This window comes from Leopardus geoffroyi, chromosome B2 (assembly GCF_018350155.1).
Source record: "Leopardus geoffroyi isolate Oge1 chromosome B2, O.geoffroyi_Oge1_pat1.0, whole genome shotgun sequence".
NCBI lineage: Eukaryota > Metazoa > Chordata > Mammalia > Carnivora > Felidae > Leopardus > Leopardus geoffroyi.
The window spans coordinates 44134698-44154736 of record NC_059332.1 but is presented as its reverse complement, the minus strand read 5'-3'; the positions used below and the strand labels follow the sequence as shown (position 1 = coordinate 44154736).

The 20039-nt window shown below is 41.5% G+C and overlaps 1 protein-coding gene across 2 annotated transcripts; it reads right to left on the bottom strand.

Moving 5' to 3' along the window:
- Positions 1-4264: 4264 nt before the first annotated feature.
- On the bottom strand, positions 4265-17219 carry ENPP4 (ectonucleotide pyrophosphatase/phosphodiesterase 4). Of its 2 annotated transcripts, none has more exons than XM_045498443.1 (4): positions 16994-17219; positions 9195-10053; positions 8381-8551; positions 4265-6392 (listed from the first exon to the last, which is right to left on the bottom strand). In XM_045498443.1, the coding sequence occupies exons 2-4, from the start codon at positions 10018-10020 to the stop codon at positions 6028-6030; spliced, it is 1362 nt and encodes a 453-aa protein (XP_045354399.1). In that variant the 5' UTR covers positions 10021-10053; positions 16994-17219; the 3' UTR covers positions 4265-6027. The 2 variants fall into 2 exon arrangements, with proteins under 2 accessions (XP_045354399.1, XP_045354401.1); XM_045498445.1 differs by lacking the exon at positions 16994-17219 and adding an exon at positions 16773-16980.
- Between the last annotated feature and the right edge of the window lie 2820 nt (positions 17220-20039).

Below are 20039 nucleotides of genomic sequence, written 5' to 3'. Positions count from 1 at the left end.
TTGAGTTTCCATTTTGCTTCCCTCCCCATTCTATATTGGTCTGTAGTTTCATTGGGGGAGTGCTTTTATCAGGTTTTATATCCATGTTATAGTCACCTCAAAAACCCACATATTTTTTTTTCTAAAGCATGTTTTATGAGGCTAATGTAACATTGATAACCAAGCCTAATGAAGAGGCAATGAGCAAAATTCTTAGCTTTGGGGTCTGTACCCTGTTGTACAATAGTTTATAATTTGCCCAATCTCTGATTCAGAAATTGGTCTGTTTTCATGTCCTTTCTCTACGGAAATCCGTTTTGTTCATCTTTTTCCTAGGAAATTATCCATTTCGTCTGTATTTCCAAACTTATTTGTGCCAAATAGTATAAAGTAAGCTTAATATTTTTCAATGTTCTGCTGGTCTCTTTTTCATCTATGTTTTCTCTCCTTCCACACTTCCACCCGGTTTTTTATGTTGGCTTCCAGGCCCTCCACTGCCTCTTCCAGAATTTACAGATGCCATCGGGGGCTCCTTTTTTTTTTCACATTTCCCCCTTCTTGTGAATTGTGGCCTCTTGATCCCTCACCTTCTTCGTAATTTTTCAGTGCTTTAGCACAGGCCTTTCATACTTTGTCCAGATTTTCCCGAGTCCTCACCAAGAGGGTTGGTTTGAATTACATACTCCATCATTTTACTGAAAACAGAACTTTTATTATTTAAAAAAAAAAAAAAAAGGCTTAACAAAAATTTTGTGTACAAGACCTCTCTCTCCTCGGTGGAAAATTCAAACAACGTGTAAGTCTAGTACCGGGTCTGGGTCTAACCAGTATGAACCATTTTACAAAATATGTTTGTAGAGTGGGGTGGTCTGGATTTGCTTTGGGGTTAATTTCCATTGATCCTTTCCACAAACCTCCACTGTGAAAGTGAAGTTGAGTAAACCTGGTCGGGAAGAAAAGAATGCTGACTGGGTCCCTGGCAACTCAGCTCTTTACCACAGGAGGGCAGTCTGAACTGGAGACATCTGTAAACCATCACTGGGGCGCTGTCACCCGAGGAGCTCCCTGGATTCAGTTTAATGGTGGCAATCGGATTTCTGTAGTCAAGGAGGTAGAAGATACCTGGACAAGCAGAAGGCCTGCCTGGCAGTCGGGCTTGATTTTTGGGTAGGACTCGGCCCTTGCCAGGTAATGTGGCCATGGGAGATGAGTCACATCTCTGAGTTATTTCGGCCACCACCACCCCCTGCACACACACATCCGTTAAGAATACGGAACACGTTCTGATCAGCATCTCTGTGGGAGGTTTTTGCCTTAATGTCTTTGTTTTTCTTGAAAGATATGAAGCAAACCATTCATCTAAAAAAAAATATTCACGGAACAATGAAAAATGAAACTCCGAAGGGTTTATGCCAAAAAGCAAACCAGTCCTCTGCAGCCTAACTCGACAGGACCCAACAGGCTCGTTTGGATTCTCCTGTTCTCTGAAGCTGTGCATGTTTGTGTGTGTGTTGGGGGAGGGAGGACGGTAACAAAACCCAAGTACAGGCACCAAGGAAGCTGGGGGTCAGGGAAAGAGGTGTGACGCTGGCATCCAAACTTCAGGAAGCACACGGCCTCGAAAATGGTTCTGTATCCAAGGATCTCAGCAGCAAGAGTTAAACCATGAGTAGACAGAATTTGCTGGTATAGAAGTTTTACCACTTGTGAGATACGGCAGAGCTCTCTTCTCAAGTACCTTTTACTCGTTTCCTCCCATAGTTCCTAGCAGTGTTTGCTTAGTATGAATATAGGGAATGAATTTATCACTGCTCTACTAGAGGAAAACTTTGTGGAATCTATACTCGATTAGTATGCCTATTTACAAAACACAGTTTAACTACTTCTATGGCTATTGACAAAACATAGTTTAAATACTATAATCCCCCCTTCACCTCTAGAGTTTTGTAATCAGCTTTTTCAAACTTCTTCCCTTCTACTGTACATGAATAAGTTAGTTTTGGAAGCTCTACAAAATTTATCTTGGCCTTCTTTCCAATGATGTCCTCATGCTAGATTGTATACTTATACACTGTTTTAAAAACCTGGTTGAGGGGGGGCACCTGGATGGCTCAGTCAGTTAAGCTTCCAACTCTTGATTTTGGCTCAGTTCATGATCTTACAGTTTGTGGGTTTGAGCCCCGCACTGGGCTCTGCATTGACAGCACAAAGCCTGCTTGGGATTCTCTCTCTCTCTCTGTCCCTCCCCTGCTCACATTTCCTCTCTCTTTCAAAATAAATAAATATTTAAAAAAATAAGAAAAATTAAAATTTGGTTAAATATTTACATACTTAATCCTGGCTTTAAAAAAAAGTCTGCAGGGGCACCTGGGTGGCTCAGTCGGTTAAGCGTCCGACTTCATCTCAGGTCACGATCTCGAGGTCTGTGAGTTCAAGCCCCGCGTCGGGCTCTGGGCTGATGGCTGAGAGCCTGGAGCCTGCTTCCGATTCTGTGTCTCCCTCTCTCTCTGCCCCTCCCCGGTTCATGCTCTGTCTCTCTCTGTCTCAAAAATAAATAAACTTAATAAAAATAAATAAAAAGTTTAAAAAGTCTCTAATGAACACCCATGTGGATTTTTGCAGTATTACTGGGTTAGGTCAACATCTATCACAGTGTGTGTATTTTGCAGGGTGACAAATTAAAAAATCAGTAACACTGCATTCTATATTTAATAATTACAGTAAAAATGTTTTTATTCACATAAAATTTTTTAATCATAAGCAAAGTCATTCACTATGGATTCAAACAATATAGTCAAAATATATTTTACTTCAACTTAAGGCACCACATAAAGACTTCTTTAAAGCATACTCATGTCATTTTATTTACACGCTATTTTAGGAAATGACTATAAAATTCACACCTTCCATCTCATCTTTGTCCTTCACTTGTAACTTTATGCATTCGCAATGAAGCAAAACCTCCAAATAAAAGGAATTAAATGCCATCATCCTTAAATCTTACCAGATATGGACAAGAGGGGGAGCCACCCAAGAACAATACAAAGGCATGTTTAATCCTTTAATATTCCAAGAATTTATCTTTAAATTCTTATACCAAGCTTGATGAAACCGTAACACAAGGCCTACAATACGGAGCACTGAAATAATTTACATTCGAATTCTATTGCTGTTTACCAGAAGAACTCGCACCTTAATAACAGCAGAACTGTCCCTATAAATGTACTTATTCCAGAAGGCAGCTATGCTCATCACGATACCACCAATGCATAAATGTACTTACTCTGAATTCACTCACTGAATGAACAAAAACTACTTAATAAAAAGTGTTCCTGGGGCACCTGTGTGGCTCAGTCGGTTGAGCGTCTGACTTCGGCTCAGGTCATGATCTCACAGCTTGTGGGTTCAAGCCCCGCATCGGGCTCTGTGCTGACAGCTCAGAGCCTGGAGCCTGCTTCGGATTTTGTGTCTCCCTCTCTCTCTGCCGCTAACCCACTCGCATTCTGTCTCTGTCTCTCAAAAATAAATAAACATTAAAAAAAAAATTTTTTTTTAAAGTGTTCCTATTACCTTTGAGTATTGTTGTCATCAACAGTTAAGTGTTTCCCAGAGCCAAATACTTCCTATCACCCAGAAAACATGTCAGGACATATAGGAGTCACTTATTTAACAAAATCCACACCAAAACCTTAATGTAAAGGGCTGGCTTCGCTAAAAGATTTTCTCAGAGCACGAGAGGAGTCATTGGCTTTAACAATGATAATTTTCCAAAGATACAAATGAATTAACGCAAAGTTCAATAATATATAAATGTCTCTTTGAGCAAATAAATACTGTTTTGTCCTATCAGCATATATACATAAAAATTTTTACAATTTTAATTAAAGTTAATATTTTGAGAATGGAATGAAAGACAAATATGTAAAGGTCTTATTCAAAAGGGTAAGACACTGACAGCCTCTTTCATCCTGTACGAAATCCACTCACAGGCTGGATGCTGTGTATAGATTTCTGATACTCCTAACCACCAAACTAATGCGATCATGAAAACTCACGGCATTGTAGGGACCAAGCTCTATTGGGCTAGTATGAAATATTCTGCTATTTTAGATACTTCAAAATGTCTACTGTTTTAAATGTGGCTGTTCCAGTCTTTTTTTTTTTTTTTAATGGAAATTGAAATAGAAAATTTTCTTTTATTTTGTTCAGAAAAACTATTAAGTTTAGGGTAAGTTTTATGTGAGGAAAAAAAATCAAAATTTGTCAAAAAGCAAAATTAGTCCTATTGGTTTTATTTCATTTGTTTATTATGCTGTTCTTAACACAGTCCACTTATGACCAATAGCATGGACTATTTATGCAGGTTGTAGAAATGCTTCTCAAGAACCCCCAAAACAATAGGCATCAAATGCTAGGATCACAAAATTAGCAGTGACCACATAGGATGAATTATATGTTTGATAACTGGCAGCATTTTTCTTTACTATCATAGAAAATCAACATTTAACTGGGCTGCATATTTGCTGTAGATAATTTATTTTTATCTGAAAGACAGTTACCCAGTTTATTTTATATTGTCAAAACTTTCAAGTTCACACTATTAATGGCCTGCCTCAGGTCCTGATGGATGGTTCTTAAAGCCAGTTTTTTCTTTAACAGATACAACTCAGTTTCCGCATATTAATTTTGATTATTAGAAAGTACCACCTAGCAAGGTAGGATGGTGATTCTTCACAGCAAATCCTTAGCTCTGAACACGTATGTTTACAAAAATAGGAGCAGAGTGATTATTTCTATGAACCAAACACTGAAAAAAAAAAATCAGAGGTGGCACTCAGGCTACAGAATGTTAACAGTGCTTAGAGTTTAAGCTTAAATTCTGCCACTTAACATATGAATAGTGGAAAAGATCAAAAGATACCAAATCCCATGCCTAAAGAGTAAGGCATAATGTCCCAAAGGTTAAGTATCAAAATCTCTCTTCCTCGTTCTGACCCAATTGAAACCAGATTTGTATTTAGGTCATCGGTTTTTCTGCAGGACTTGGATACCTCTGGCTATAATAAACATGAAAAAGTAAAAAATGGTAACAAAAGCCGATGAATTTTCTTCAGTTAGGATTTTAGCTTGTGAGTCAGAAGAAAGTAAACAAATATGAAGTGCAATTATATCGTCTGCCTGACAGCCACGTTTTGTGGAAGTCAGCCTACACACCAGCCTACCTCTGACACTTTCTGTAAGTCACAGGAAGTCTGCATACTCGTGCACACAAACACACTTGGGCACACACAAATGAATAACTTACTCGAAGGCGCTAAGCACAAACAGAGGAAAGCAATTCTATTTTCTTAGTTTCTTATTAGCAACAATCTTCAAAAGAGATCTTTTGAGGCTTCAACAGCTTACGGGTCTAAACAAAGACGCAATGGTGGAGACTGAGGCTTTGTATCACATGGTCTTTGTTTTGTGTTTTATAATAGCTTTTCTTAAAATAATTTCTTCACATGCTAGATCTGTTCTGCCTGGTTAACCGATTTTATTAACCATCACAGAGGTTTTCCTACATCACAGGTGAACTTAGGATACAAACTCTATTAAGGTTAATAAGTATAAAAATATAGAAAACTTTTCCTTCCTGATACACAAAATCCTCTAACTGCATAAAGATTTCTGTTGTTTCGGTTACAAATATAAAAATTTATTAGAAAAGCATGCCTACTAAATTTTGGTATATTTTCCTTTAAAATTGTGTCAAATCTTCATTGCAAAAAAAAGGCAGAGGCAGTATTTTTCTTAAAAAAAGTTTCTAGTTAGAGAACTCGGTGGTGTTAACTAATGATTTACTAGCAATTTTAACTATGGTCACGTTTTTTCTGTATTAGCTGATGCACCAAAACAAAGCACAGGGAAAAACAAAATAACTCTAGCATGCTTGGTCTAAGTTCTTTGTCTTTCAAAGTAGATTTTTCATAGTTATAACACCATCCCTTGAATGTATCCTTGGTTTCATGTATAATTAAAGATACTCTGTATAAATTCCAGCAAGCATTACTCAATTAGGGGATCATCATCGTCCTCTTGCAGCTGAAGTCGGGAAAACGGACGGGGTACAGACAGTCTATTCTGCATGATTATTATGAGGCCTGTTAGCGTGGTTAAGACCAAGAGCGCACCGATAACAATTCCAATGGCTTCCGGGAGATTAATGCACCACTGGTCAACTAACAAACACTTAGTGTGACCAAAGGTTCCATTATTGGGACGTGGTTTTAATCCCAGGATGTGGCACATCATTGGGTAAATATCCACACTGTTAATTGTGTTGTGTTTGTAGCCTTTGTGAAATGCAGGTCCGTGGGCAGCTAGAAACGGATGCATACTAGACAAAGAATTATCATAACCATGGTCACCTACTGAAAAAAAGAACAAAATTATGTTAGTTCTTAACAGAAAGAATGATCTTTCTACTACAAAATAACTTGCTTCCAATGGAAATATGCTGATTCTTGCCAGTGTAATTCCCATCTGTTAAAATTAATTCCAATTAATTTGGACCAGATGGGGGCTAGAAATAAAATTTTCTATTTTTTTCAACTCAGCCATGTCCCCATTTCACACAGACACACATACCGCTTTTCCTAACTGGTCATGACCTGAGACTTTAAAACTATTTCTTGACTTCAGGTACCTATCTTTCAGTTCTGGCCCCACTTATTTCACCCTTCAATTTCCAGAGCCGTCTGCATGCAAAGAGCACTAGTGATTATAAAAGAAAAAGAGTGGGTGGGCTGAGGGTCCTAAAAAACTGGAGAGGAAAAGTGAGTGTGTCCAGTGAATGGGGAAGAAGTGAATTTGCAGCCTTACCCACGTCAATTGCTCCCGTGATAAGAGACGGGATGATACAATATACTGATTTACTGACAGTTAATGAACACCTTAACATCCGGAGGCCACAGAATTGAGAATACAGAAGGGATTCTTGTACTGAATGTGAAGTCTAACCAGATCACCAACCTGTAACTCCACATCTAACTCAAAGGAAAACATGACAGGATAGTCTCTGATATGACCCCAACACCAGAATCTCAGGTTTTGGCTTTGTGTTGGCAAATATTCCCTTTTAACGTACACCAGTTGGATTTGATAAGCTCCTGGTTTCATATGAAGTGCAAATGACTGAGTGGAAGGTAGATCAGTTTTTGTTATATTAGCCTTTAATTTTATGTTTGAAATATTTCATAATAAAAATAATGCATGTGATCAATATAATAAAAACAGAATAAAACTCTATATATAGACATTACGATTTCAGCAGTGTAAAAATATACGTGTATATGTAATAGCAAAAAAGCATAGAAGGGGGAAACTCCCACAATTCACATCTGTCCGTACCTTTGTATGGAGGGATTATGGATAGTTGGGTTTTTTTTCTCGTTTCTAAACTTTTCTGTATTTTCTCAGTTTTCAACAGTGAGTATATAAGCGTAAAGAACATATAAATTCCAATAACCATTATCTTATCCTTGTCTGAAGCTTCTGATGTGCTGTAGATCAGGGGTCTGCATATGACAGCCCCTGGCCAAATTCAGTCCCCTACCTGTTTCAGTACACAAAATTTCACTGCAACCCCCCATGTCAGTTCGTTTACATAATGTCTAGGGCTACTTTCCCGCTGCAAAGGCGCAATTGAGTAGCTGAGATGGAGACCAGCTGCCTTATAAAGCCTACATATTTACTATCTGGTCTTTTACAGAAATGTTCTGACTCCTGCTACAGACTTGTACAAAGCCAGTTTTTTTTTTAAAAAGTATTCAAATTGAACTTAACGTATGGATGAATAAGCTTGGGTTCAGGGAAGACCTGTAACTCTCCCCTATTATTTCCTTAGCTTTAGGAGAGATTTTGATACACCTGTTTTGTGTACTTGGTAGGTTTTTGTTTGTTTACCTTCTGAATCTTTCCCAGTGTTCCAAAGAGCAACCGCACTCAGGTAAACGACTTCATCATTGGGGAAAGACTTCGGGATACTTGGACAATGTTTATTAATGCACACAAAAAATAAACAGGCATTTGAACTATCAAATCTGTCCCCTTTTACCGTTTCTTTACTTCTCTGCCGTTTTCTACAAGTCAAGAGAACCAGCCTTGAACGTTACTGACAGTAACCGCAATGTGGGTAAGAAAGTACATCTACACCTTTGCCCTCAAGGTCACCCACCCTTCTCTAAAGGTGAAATACGGTTTTAAATTGCTGTTGAATGAAAACCTACGAATTATCCAGTCAAAAAGTGAACTGATTATACTGTGTTAAAGTCTCTAAATCAAAGCACCCTGTTCATAGAAATATGTCACAATGTGTGATTTATCCCCAGGATACAACAGATATATCCTAAATACTTACATTTTGGTAATGATTTATTTAACACAATTGTCCAGCCTTCATCAGCAACCAAAATAATAGGCTGAATTCGATTATTATGTTGGTAATGAAATCTGGCAGGAATGTCTTCTTTGAGATAAACATTCATGTGAGGGCTACAGACTTTCAGTTTGTTATAAACCTCTGTTGTATCTGGAAGAAAAAGGAAACAGTAAAGGAAAAAAAATCACAATTGAATGATAAGGAAAATAAGTATTTCTAACTAGAATAATTGGAAATAAATTCTGAACAATACCATCGATTAAATCACTTTTAATTCTTAAAAATTCAGAGCAATAATAATTATGTGACATTGTTGGGGATGGACAGACAGACACACACACACTTCTATCTTTCCAAGCATTCACATATCTCTTTTTTCACTTTGTGACTCTCCCTGGTAGGCTTTTATACAAAAGGGGACAATTTTGATGTATAGCTTCCTAAGGAAGATGAAATAATTACATATTATTACGAATTCTAAGATCAGTAGACAAAGAATATATCTCACACAAATATCCAAGATGTTTTTAAAGGACAAAAATGTCCTTTTCCATTAGTGTGAATAATGAAGAAACACATCAAAAAGCAGAGAAATAATCTCCTTGAACATGAACCTTAAACTAACTGCTTCAAGACTTACAAATTAAGGGGGAAAACCCAGAATCTCACTCTGAGCAAGTTTACGAATATATGGTACCGTACTACAGAAAGCCAGAGCCGCATTCTTTGACACACCCTCCTCCTCGTTCAATCGCCCCCTTCCCAAATATCCCTCAGCTAAAGGTTTACTTACTTATTTTAGGAAGTACAGCAGCAACTGGAGTCAAATCTATAAGAGCATAGCTTGAATTATCAATGCAGCGATCCAAGTTGATCAGTCTGTCCTTAGAGCACTGGGTCATCCCATGATCACTTGTAATGATCACATTCAGACTTTCCCACAATCCTAGCACCTTGAGTTTGTGGACTAGCTCACCAATAAGGTCATCTATTTCTTTCAACACTCTGTACATGTTTTCTTTATCTTCGGGTCCATATTTGTGGCCACTTGCATCTGGTTCTTCCCAGTAGAGGGTTGCAAAGGTGACTGGTGGATTTGAATTGATGAGCCACGTGGTAATATTATTTAGTCTCTCCTCAAATGACACTGAAGAGCTATAATTCATAAAATAGGAAGGTGTGGTATTGTGAATGGGCACGTCAGTACCAGGCCACATAGCAGCAGCACTGGATCTGTTTTCCTGAAGCTGATTGGTCACCCAAATAGGTACTGCCTCATTCCACCAAAAAGGATCCTTGTCATCAAAGTCAGAAAAATGTTTCTTCGTGATTACGTCATACATGGAATTAGCCACAATGCCATGGCTTTCTTCATACAAGCCTGTCACGATACTGTAGTGGTTTGGAAATGTTTTTGTGATAAAAACATTTTTAACATGTTCCACCAGGACTCCTTCTTTGATAAAATTCTGGAGATGGGGAAATTCATAGTTCTGTAGATAGTCAGCTCTGAAACCATCAAAGGACACCAGTAGTAACTTGGGTGGCAAACTATGGGAAGAGTTACCTCTACAACCAGTTATAAGTCCAGAAAATAAAAGTATTACTAATAACTTCATAATGAGTGTGTTGAAGGAGAGCAATCAGGGTTCCTAAAATATAAAAACACAGTTCATAAGTAGTAGTGCTGCTTTGATTTGGATTCAGTTTCAGAAGTTTAGCCATCAGGAGAAGAGAATCAAAATTTATAAACTTTCATATACCAGCTTTATACCTACTTAAAATTACATAATGCCATTTACTGAAAGATAATTGAATAAAGCTAAAATCGGGGGCGAAAACTGTCTTTACTTGTCCAATTTCCTATTTATGTATGTCCTGCTCCACCCTTCATGCTCTGAAGGGGATACAGACCGCTCTTACACTCCACACAGATATTCCTGTTTGGTCGCCTTGCTTGTCTGTAGTAGCAGAAATTATCCTAAAAACTTAATAAGAACAGGGGCACCGGGCTGGCTCACTCAGTGGAACACGAGACTCTTGATCGCAGGGTATAAGTTCAAGCCCCATGTTGGGTGTAGAGATTACTTAAAAATAAAATATTGAAAAAAAAAAAAAGACTTATTAAGAACAGATAAAAGAAAGAAAAATGATCCCTTTGCACAAAACAGAAATAATACCAAGCCTTCAGGGGCTCCAGAGGAGATTATTTTTCCAGTTTAATGACAAGTACTCTATGTTCCTTTTATTTTTTTTTTTAATGTTTACTTATTTATTTTGAGAGAGAGAGCACGCATGTGTGAGCACAGGGAGAAAGAATCCCAAGCAGGCTCCACACTATCAGCACAGAGCCCAATATGGGGCTTGATCTCAAGACTCTGAGATCATGAGCCGATATCAAGAGTTAGACGCTCAACTGACTGAGCCACCCAGGCGCCCCCCACCCCCAAGTTCCTTCTAACCCACAGAAATAAGTGGTGGAAATGTTACCATATTGGCTCATCACCAGTTCCTGTTGAAGATACTGGCAGGAAAAGAAGGATAAGAAATAAATATTACTTGAGTAAAAGATCTCGTCTCAATCTATACGTTCCCAGTATTTACATGAGGTTGACAGACAAAGCCTACAGGGACTTGGATGCTGTACTAACTTCTGAAGAAATCCAACAGCTGCTGAAATGACTTTCATCACCATATCCCTTAAACTTCCTTTTTACTATCAAGAACATAACCATTCTCCCTAATACCCCAGGCTCATAGCTCTCCCTGATTTTTCATTATTTTTTTCTGACAACCCACTGATTATAAAAATAGCTTTCCCATAATAAATCTCCCTGCCTTCAGTCTCTATCATCTTTGCTCCTTAAGAAAGCAGGGTAGGTGATTTAAGCAGGATGGTCCACTTTAGATGGAGGGGATATCTCTTTCATTGCAATAGGAGAGAGAGGGAGCAAAGGCTAAGTTAGCTAACAGGTGTGAGGGCTGGAGATGAAGGGAGCTGCATTCTCTGTGTTCCAAGAGGTAGGGGTGATTATTGAGAGCGAGTAGGGTGGTAAAAGGTTCAGGGTTTTGAGAATCACAGAGAATGTCTGAAGTGGCCAACGTGGAGAACGGGAGAGGGTACAGGGAAACAGTGAGGACTGGTGGTCAAAGTTGACAGCGGGCGTCATGAATTGTTAGAGACACTGTTGACCGGTTTTTTCTAGCAATTCGGCCGCCCCAGCACAGGCATGAACAGGCAGCCGATCCTGCCTGCGCGTGAGACTCTGCCAGAAACTGAAGTATAACGAAGGAAGCTGAAGGTCCTATGGAGTGACTGAAGTCTGAACTGCAGAGCTTAAGATGAAACCGATACAGATATACGAAGTGGAAAGGCTCCTGGACTGGAGGTTCTTTTCTTTCTTTCTTTTTTTTTAAGTTTAGTTATTTTGAGAGAGCGAGAGCATGTGCGTGTGACTGGGGGAGGGGCAGAGAAAGACAGGGACAGAGGATCAAAAGTGGGCTCTGTTGTGACAACAGAGAGCCCGATCTGGGGCTCACACCCACGAACCAGGAGATCATGACCTGAGCCGAAGTTGGTGCTTAACCGACTGAGCCAGCCAGGTGCCCCCCGACCGGAGGTTTTGATGGAAGCTGCAAGAATGTGAGACTGTGGTCAGAGTGAGGTGAGTGAAGTCACTATTTCAGAGTAAGACCCAAGGTATGGCTGCCGGAGAGGCGGGGGGGGGGGGGGGGGGGGGAGGGTATGTGCCTGGAGGCCCCAGGTATAAGCAGCAGTGAGCTGACATGATGATTAAGTTCATGAGCCGTTTGTGTGTTCTTCTTTCTCCCAACTAAACCGCAATTACTTGAAGACAGAGACTTTCTTTCCTTCAAACACACCACCAGGTAGATGATCTTTGGATGTACAGTCATTCAAACGTTTGTTGACTGAAGCTGTGACCCTCTCGGAACCAGGGGACTCAACAATTGCAAACATCAGAAAGGCACAGAATCTTGTCGGTGAGGATCTCTGGGCCTGCAAAGTCTACCATTTTAACCCGAGACGGGCTACCTTCGGGGTGTGGTGCACGGACCATCCGTTGCTGATGCCATCCAGGAAACCAAAACCAGTACAGAATGGCAAAATCAAATCACTGCTCCAAAGAAGAGTTAAGAGACACTCTGCACAGACACAGCCCCGGCTACAGCTCAGCAATATCAACTCTCAAGAATCGAGACAGACAGCAGCATTTCTCTTTCCATTCGGTATTTGGTGCTCCTGACCTAGTGTTTAGGCACAACTCGCCTCCTCCCTCGGACCGTCAGCACAAGTGCGGCCATACCACAATGCTGTGCAGGCTGCTGCCCTGGGTTCCAGCAACCTTAGAACCTGCGTGGAGACCATGAAAGCTGAACTTGGCGGATTCCCTGTTTTCTCTTGCGGTACAGCTACATTCCCATGCACAAATGTTTGTTTCCAGAAAGAGTGAACTACAACAGCAAACAGGTGGTGCGGTCTCTTACAGACACTCCTAAATACATTTTCTAAAACCATAATCTACTGCCCTGGCTCTTTCCCTCAGGAACCAGTTGACATTCTCCACCAATCCCACCGCACAGGCAGCTCTGCAGGCAAGTCAGGTCTGATGTACACCAGGCCGAACGCACTCTCTGCACCTCCAAGTCTTTTTCCTTTCCTTAGGTCCCCAAACCTGCAAAACAGCCTCCCCGTTGTCTCACCACAGAGCTGCCCTGGGTAAAGCATCTGTTGCCAGCCTTGTCAATTCTCTTTGCATATCATCTATGACAGCACAGTAGACCTAAAAATCACTGAGGGAAGCTCCTTACAAGTGCAACTGCCCAGTCTTTACACCTGGAAAACTCCGCCTCAGTCAAGCTGGAGTAAAAGCCAGGAACTTGCATTTTGAACACTGTATGGCAGAGCCATACAATGGAATATTATTTGGCAATAAAAAGGAATGAACATACGCTACAACTTGGGAGAAACCTTGAAGCATTATGCGAAGTCAAAGAAGGTGCTCACAAAAGATCTCTTACTGTAGGACTTTTTAGAGGAAATACCTAGGATAAGCAAATCTCTTCGAGATGGAAAGTACATTAGTAGTGCCTGGGCCAAGGGGCTGGGGAGAAATGAGGAGGAAATTCCAATGGGCAGGAGGTATCTTTTGGGGGTGATGAAACTGCTCTCATATGGACTGTGGTGATGGCTCCAGGACTCCACAAAACTGTTCACTTTAAATTTTTTTTTTTCCGTTTATTTATTTTTGGGACAGAGAGAGACAGAGCATGAACGGGGGAGGGTCAGAGAGAGAGGGAGACACAGAATCGGAAACAGGCTCCAGGCTCTGAGCCATCAGCCCAGAGCCTGACGCGGGGCTTGAACTCCCGGACCGCGAGATCGTGACCTGGCTGAAGTCGGACGCTTAACCGACTGCACCACCCAGGCGCCCCAAACTGTTCACTTTAAATGAGTGAACTGGATAATATGTGAATTCTATCTCAATAAAACTATTGTATTAACATCAACAACAAAAAAGGAGGGAATGAAATTGTCATCTTAAAAGCATCTGAAATGCCCTGCCAGAAAATGGGAAACATCTTTGATGTCTCAATTTACCTCCAAAATTGTGTGAAATCTGTACTCCATAATACAGACCTGGGGTGTTTTAACATGAAAATGTCTTATACCACCTTCCAAATGCAAAACGACAGCAAAACGAAAACCTGTGTCTGACCCTCTTTCTCAAAAAACATACAAGTCAAAATCTTTCTTCTGCAAATCTTTTTTTTTTTTTCAACGTTTATTTATTTTTTTTTTTGGGACAGAGAGAGACAGAGCATGAACGGGGGAGGGTCAGAGAGAGAGGGAGACACAGAATCGGAAACAGGCTCCAGGCTCTGAGCCATCAGCCCAGAGCCTGACGCAGGGCTCAAACTCATGGACCGTGAGATCGTGACCTGGCTGAAGTCGGACGCTTAACCGACTGCGCCACCCAGGCGCCCCTTTCTTCTGCAAATCTTGAATGAAAAGGATGTTCAAGGTATACGTACTATTTATCCTGGGGTTCAGGAATGTGTTAGCACACTGTTAGGATCCTCGTCCCCAGGCTTAGAAGCACAGAGTGGAAAGACTGTAGGCTCTGAATTCAGAATGATCCCAGAACTTGAGCTCACATCTAGTAGATGGGCAACAGTGGGCAGATTTAACTTCTCTCAGATTTAGTTTCAGTGTTTGTGAAATGGGGGTGCATACAGTGTTACAGAACAGGCTCTCACGTTTAAGTTTCCCTTTATCCATTTGAGTTACAAAGCTGTTATGTTAGGAGAAAGTCTGTACTACGATGGGCAGAATAACATTATTGTGCCACTATAAAATAGTTAGAAATAATTTAGTCCAATCCCTTCTTTTTACATGTAAGGGAGCTGAAGTCCAGTGATTGGCCAAGCTCAGAAAGCAATTTAGCAGCTTTACTATGCCCTTACTAATTCACGCCCTCAACAAGTTTACAAGTCTAGTAACAGCGAGTTCACAAAACTAGTAATAAACTCCCAACAATTACCAAAACCTTTCATGTCAGAGCATCCTTCATTAACAGTGCCCATATCTATGTCTACTGCCTTCTGTTTCGTTCTAACAGGGGGTGTCAATCTATTAGCAACAAAATACCGGTGAGAAGTTCTCAAGTAATTTTCAAGAACTCAAAATCTAATAAAATTAAAAAAAAAAAAAAGGAAAGAAAAAATGAAATATGGCCTTTTGTAGCAACGTGGATGGAACTGGAGAGTGTGATGCTAAGTGAAATAAGCCATACAGAGAAAGACAGATACCATATGGCTTCACTCTTATGTGGATCCTGAGAAACTTAACAGAAACCCATGGGGGAGGGGAAGGAAAAAAAAAAAATAAAGAGGTTAGAGTGGGAGAGAGCCAAAGCATAAGAGACTGTTAAAAACTGAGAACAAACTGAGGGTTGATGGGGGGTGGGAGGGAGGGGAGGGTGGGTGATGGGTATTGAGGAGGGCACCTTTTGGGATGAGCACTGGGTGTTGTATGGAAACCAATTTGACAATAAATTTCATATATTAAAAAAAAAAAAGAACTCAAAATCACTACACGTTACATATTACTAAACTTTGAGAAAAATTCTGTAATTTTCAAACCAAAAAAAAAAAAAAAAAAAAATAGCAGAGGGAAGAAAAAAAAGCAGACTCATCCGGACTATATTCAAACATCCCAACAGCAACCGGAAGCAGTAAGTAGTTGTCTTCAATTCAGGGGACAGAACATGCTCCAAGTCTTCTGGGATGATTTTTTTTACCTGGGTGGAATGCATGTCAGACAATTCGCACTGGCATTCTTAGCCCATGTGAAGTTGGGAGAGGAGACTGTAACAGTTACAGGAAATGGTGAAAGGTATTTGTCACCATTAGCTTGCCATCTGCTCTGTAATACAAAAGCTCTATTCTAAAGACTTCACAAATATGTATAATTAAACTTTTATACAGCTTTAAAATAAAATAACATTATTGTCTATGGGCCTGGGGAACTTTGGTGATTTCCTCTAGATTATTATTATTTTCTTGGTGTTTAAAGAAAAAACGTAACTCCTCTTTAGAAGATTTACTCAGTCTTAAAAATTCTAGGAGCCTAAGTTATTCTCCAATTTTCAAGGGCTCACAAAATTTTCTAGTGTCTTCAAAACAGCTACTTCTTGTGTTTCTTGTGTTCTCATCAAAACTTCTCCCAAATTACTTTGTGGCTATACTCAAATACTTAAAACAGCTCCTCCTTGCTTTCAAGTGAGTTTAATTTCCTTAAAATAGCTTGGAACAACCTCTGGGAGGAAAGGAAAGAAAAACCATAACATTAAAACGAACAGCTGACTTCCTATAACACTGGGCAAGTGTTCAGGCTTCAGTCCAGCAGATCACCTGGTGGTTAAGCAAAACCATTCTGGGGTCTGGGCTGGTATAAACCTGAATCTGTTTGTCACTGGCTGCACAATGTTGAACGTCTCTTGACTTCTCTGAGCCTGAATTTCCTCATCTATATAAATGGGACGCTATTATCTCACAGGGTTGCTGTACCGAGAAAAGGAAGCATTGTTTGGAGAGTGCTTAACAGGGCGTCCAGCCTATAAAAAGCACGTAAATGTGATCTTTGCTAACTGGTTTTCTAGGAAATTAGTTCTTACATTTGATTATATAATGACCATGAGCTGTGATCTAATATTCAGATGCAAACGCCCACCCCGCCGCCCGCCTCCCCTCTTTGTCAACGCTGCCCACCTTCGCCGCGGTCAGCCCACTGCCCTCCCCGCCCTTCACACCACGTCCCCCCCCCCACCCCGCCCCCTTCCCAAAGCACCTGCCAACTGCTCTTTCCGCCTCCCACACGCCCTCTGCCTCGCGGTGCTCAGCTCGGTCCCTGCGCCTCCGGGTCCCTTCGGGGACGTCCCCGCCAGCTCCCCTGAGGCTGGGAGACGGGAGGGGAGGGGGTTCTCACCACCTCCAGTGTCAAATCCCCTGGCGACTGAGGACGTGGTGGCATTTCCCTCCGGAAGGCGGGCGCGCTAGGCTCACACTCACCCGCTGCCGGCACGCGGAACTCAGAACTGTCGGCACGCGGCGCTCGTGGATCCTGGGGGGCAAGGGAGACCCGAAGGGACACCGGCGAGGCAGAAATCTTCTTAAGGCGCCTGCGCAATGGCGGGCGCTCCAGCCGCGGTTGTCAACAGCCCCAACCTCCCCGAGAACCGCTTGGCTGGGGCCGCTACGGATTGTGCGCAGCCGTCCGGCGCGCGACAGCGGAACCTGCTGCCAACCAGCTGGAACCCGGCGGGCGGCGGCGGCTGAGACGTTTCCTCTGATTGGTTCCCGGAGCCGCGTTAAATGTAACTTCCTTTGCGATTGGTTAGATTCAGGTACCACCTGGAGACTTCTGCTTCGGTGGGTTAGCATTGGACCTCCAAGAGGTTCTTTTCTATCTTCCACCACGCCCCTTTCATATCATCCTAGGGCGGGGTGCCCTTCAGGGGAGCTGAAACCCAACGAGTCCAGGAAAGGCCCCTGGCTGTTGCTTCGCCCCCGGTTAATACGCACCTGTTGGCTTCGGTGTCCGCAGGAAAAATGACTTTGGCTGCACCAGAGCCCAGCCCATGTCTGGAGCAGCTTCAGCCACTTCTAATGAATTGGAATAAATACGATGTGATTCTACCCAAAGCACCTGTTTTACTGGAAAAATGAGCACCTTTACAAGGGACGTTGAGTACTAGGCAGTTTACAAGTTAGGTTACAAGAAACACAGAAACACAATCCTTGTGGTAGGGAGCCAGCTGAGAAATGGGCACCTCTTTCGACAGATACATAGGGGACTGTCCTCCTGCCTTTAGTTGGAAGCTTTGTCAAGCGGAAGACTGCAACTTTAAACTTACTACTGGAAAGAATACCAAAAAGAAGTAGATTTATTTGTTAACACTTGGGTCACCCTGGTATACTTAGTAAAGAGTGGATAGTATCTCTTCTCTCTTTGTATTTGCGGTGCCAAATACAGAACCTGGAACAGAAAAGGTACCTACTGAATGTTTATTGAATTTAATGGAGCTTTTGATTCATTTGGTTCTTGCCTTCCCTCACTTTAAAATACAAGCTCCAAGGGGCGCCTGGGTGGCTCAATGGCTTAAGTGTCTGACTTCTGCCCAGGTCATGATCTCACCCTCTGTGGGTTGGAGCCCTGCCTCCGGCTCTGTGCTGACAGCTCAGAGCCTGGAACCTGCTTCAGATTCTGTGTCTCCTTCTCTCTCTGCTCTTCCCATGCTTGTGCTCTGTGTCTCTCAATAATAAATAAACATTAAAAAAAAAACAAACAAAGCTCCAAGAGGGTATTTTCTTTCATATTCAATACTGTAGCTCCAGTGGGTACTTTAAAATATGCAATTAAATGAATTAAGAATGTGAATCATATGTTAATTATTTTCAGGCATTGAGGATTTCCTGGGTGTAAACCCAGCACCTGGATTAGTAACCTACAATAGTGGACCTTAGAAACCAAGGTCTAAGTTTTGCACCATGGGTCTGAACTTCAGAGTATAGCCATTACCAAAACCTCAGGGTCTGCAAGCAGCTTCAGAGACAATGTGGGGCTGGCTGGGTTCTATCGATTATTAGTTCGTACCTTCACAAGTTCATTCCCGTTGCAGACCTCACGGCCGGCCTGTACACTGGTGTATTGGGCTCCTTAGATCCGTGGGGTGTCAGAGCCGGCAGGAGTGGCAGAGGCCATGTCATTCAATCCCTAGAATCTGCCAGACCTGAATTTTAATACTCGCTCTGCCACTCAGTAGCTCAGCAATCTTGGGCCAGTGTCTCAACCTCTTGAGCCTCCATTTCTTCATCTGTAAACCAGCCTTCTTACAGCACCAACCTCTTCGGGTTACTGTCAAATGTATGAGATAAAGCAAGTAAAGTGCTCAGCACAGTACCTGGTGCATGGTAAGTGTTAGCGATCATCATCACTCTGAGCAGAAAAACGTTCCCCACCCTGAACAATGGTCAGGAAAAGTCTGAGTTCCGGGGAAATTGATGTAATGTCCAATGTAGGGGAAATTAATTTTTTTGGCATTCTGACACGAGGTGCATGACTGCTTAAAGAGTAGACAAAATCGACTGATACGAAGGTCAGATGTGGAGCGGAGACGGCAGCTGGATGGGCATCGGGGGAGAAGGTTCCCTTCATCCACGGCCACTGCTCACGTGGCAGGGTCAGAACGGGGAGTCCTATGCGGTCTGGTTTCCTTCTTACAGATAATGTCGTTGAGAACAGGGGGACAAAATGATTCATAAGAATGTTTTGGCACCAAGGTTCTGTTATCCTTCAAATATTTACTATTTCAACCACAACTGAAAATGTGTTTTGGATGGACATAACTAACAAGGATATTTATAATCTTGTGAAACAAGAAGTCCAGAGGTAATGTAGGCTTCAGGACTGATTATGTTAGCAACTCAACAGTGTCACCGTGTACTACATTCTTTTAACTCTCCACTGGGCTATTAACAGACTTGGAATCTGGTTCCTCTAGTAGTAAATATAACAGTAGCAAAAGGAGCCATATGATTCATTTTTCACTTCACTGGGCAACAGACGTGATTTCTAGGGTTTTTTTTTTCCCCTCTGTCTCAGAAGCCTCCAGCAACCATCTCCTTCAGCTACTTGAACTAGAATTGTGTCATATGCCCAAATCTAAGCCAGCAAAGAATGTGGAATTACCAGGGGATCAATTCAGTCCAAACCTTGAGATGAGATCTTTCCCAAACTGTGCTTCCTTGCTCGACGGGAGTGAGGCGGAATAAGTGAAAGAAACTCCGCCACAAAGCATACTATAGATTCATTGGAGCGTTTTAATGATAATAAAAGAAAGCGTAACAGTATCATGAATTTTTCATTTCTGAAGTGATTTTTAGACATATATATATATAATTGTTTTATTTAGCTGGCAACCTAATAACATTCATTTATAATGTTCTTTCAGCCTAGCTCTTGAAAAAGGAATTTTTTTAAGTTTATTTATTTGTTTTGAGAGTGTGTGTGTTTCCGAGCATGTGCGTAGGGGAGAGGCAGAGAGAGAATCCCAAG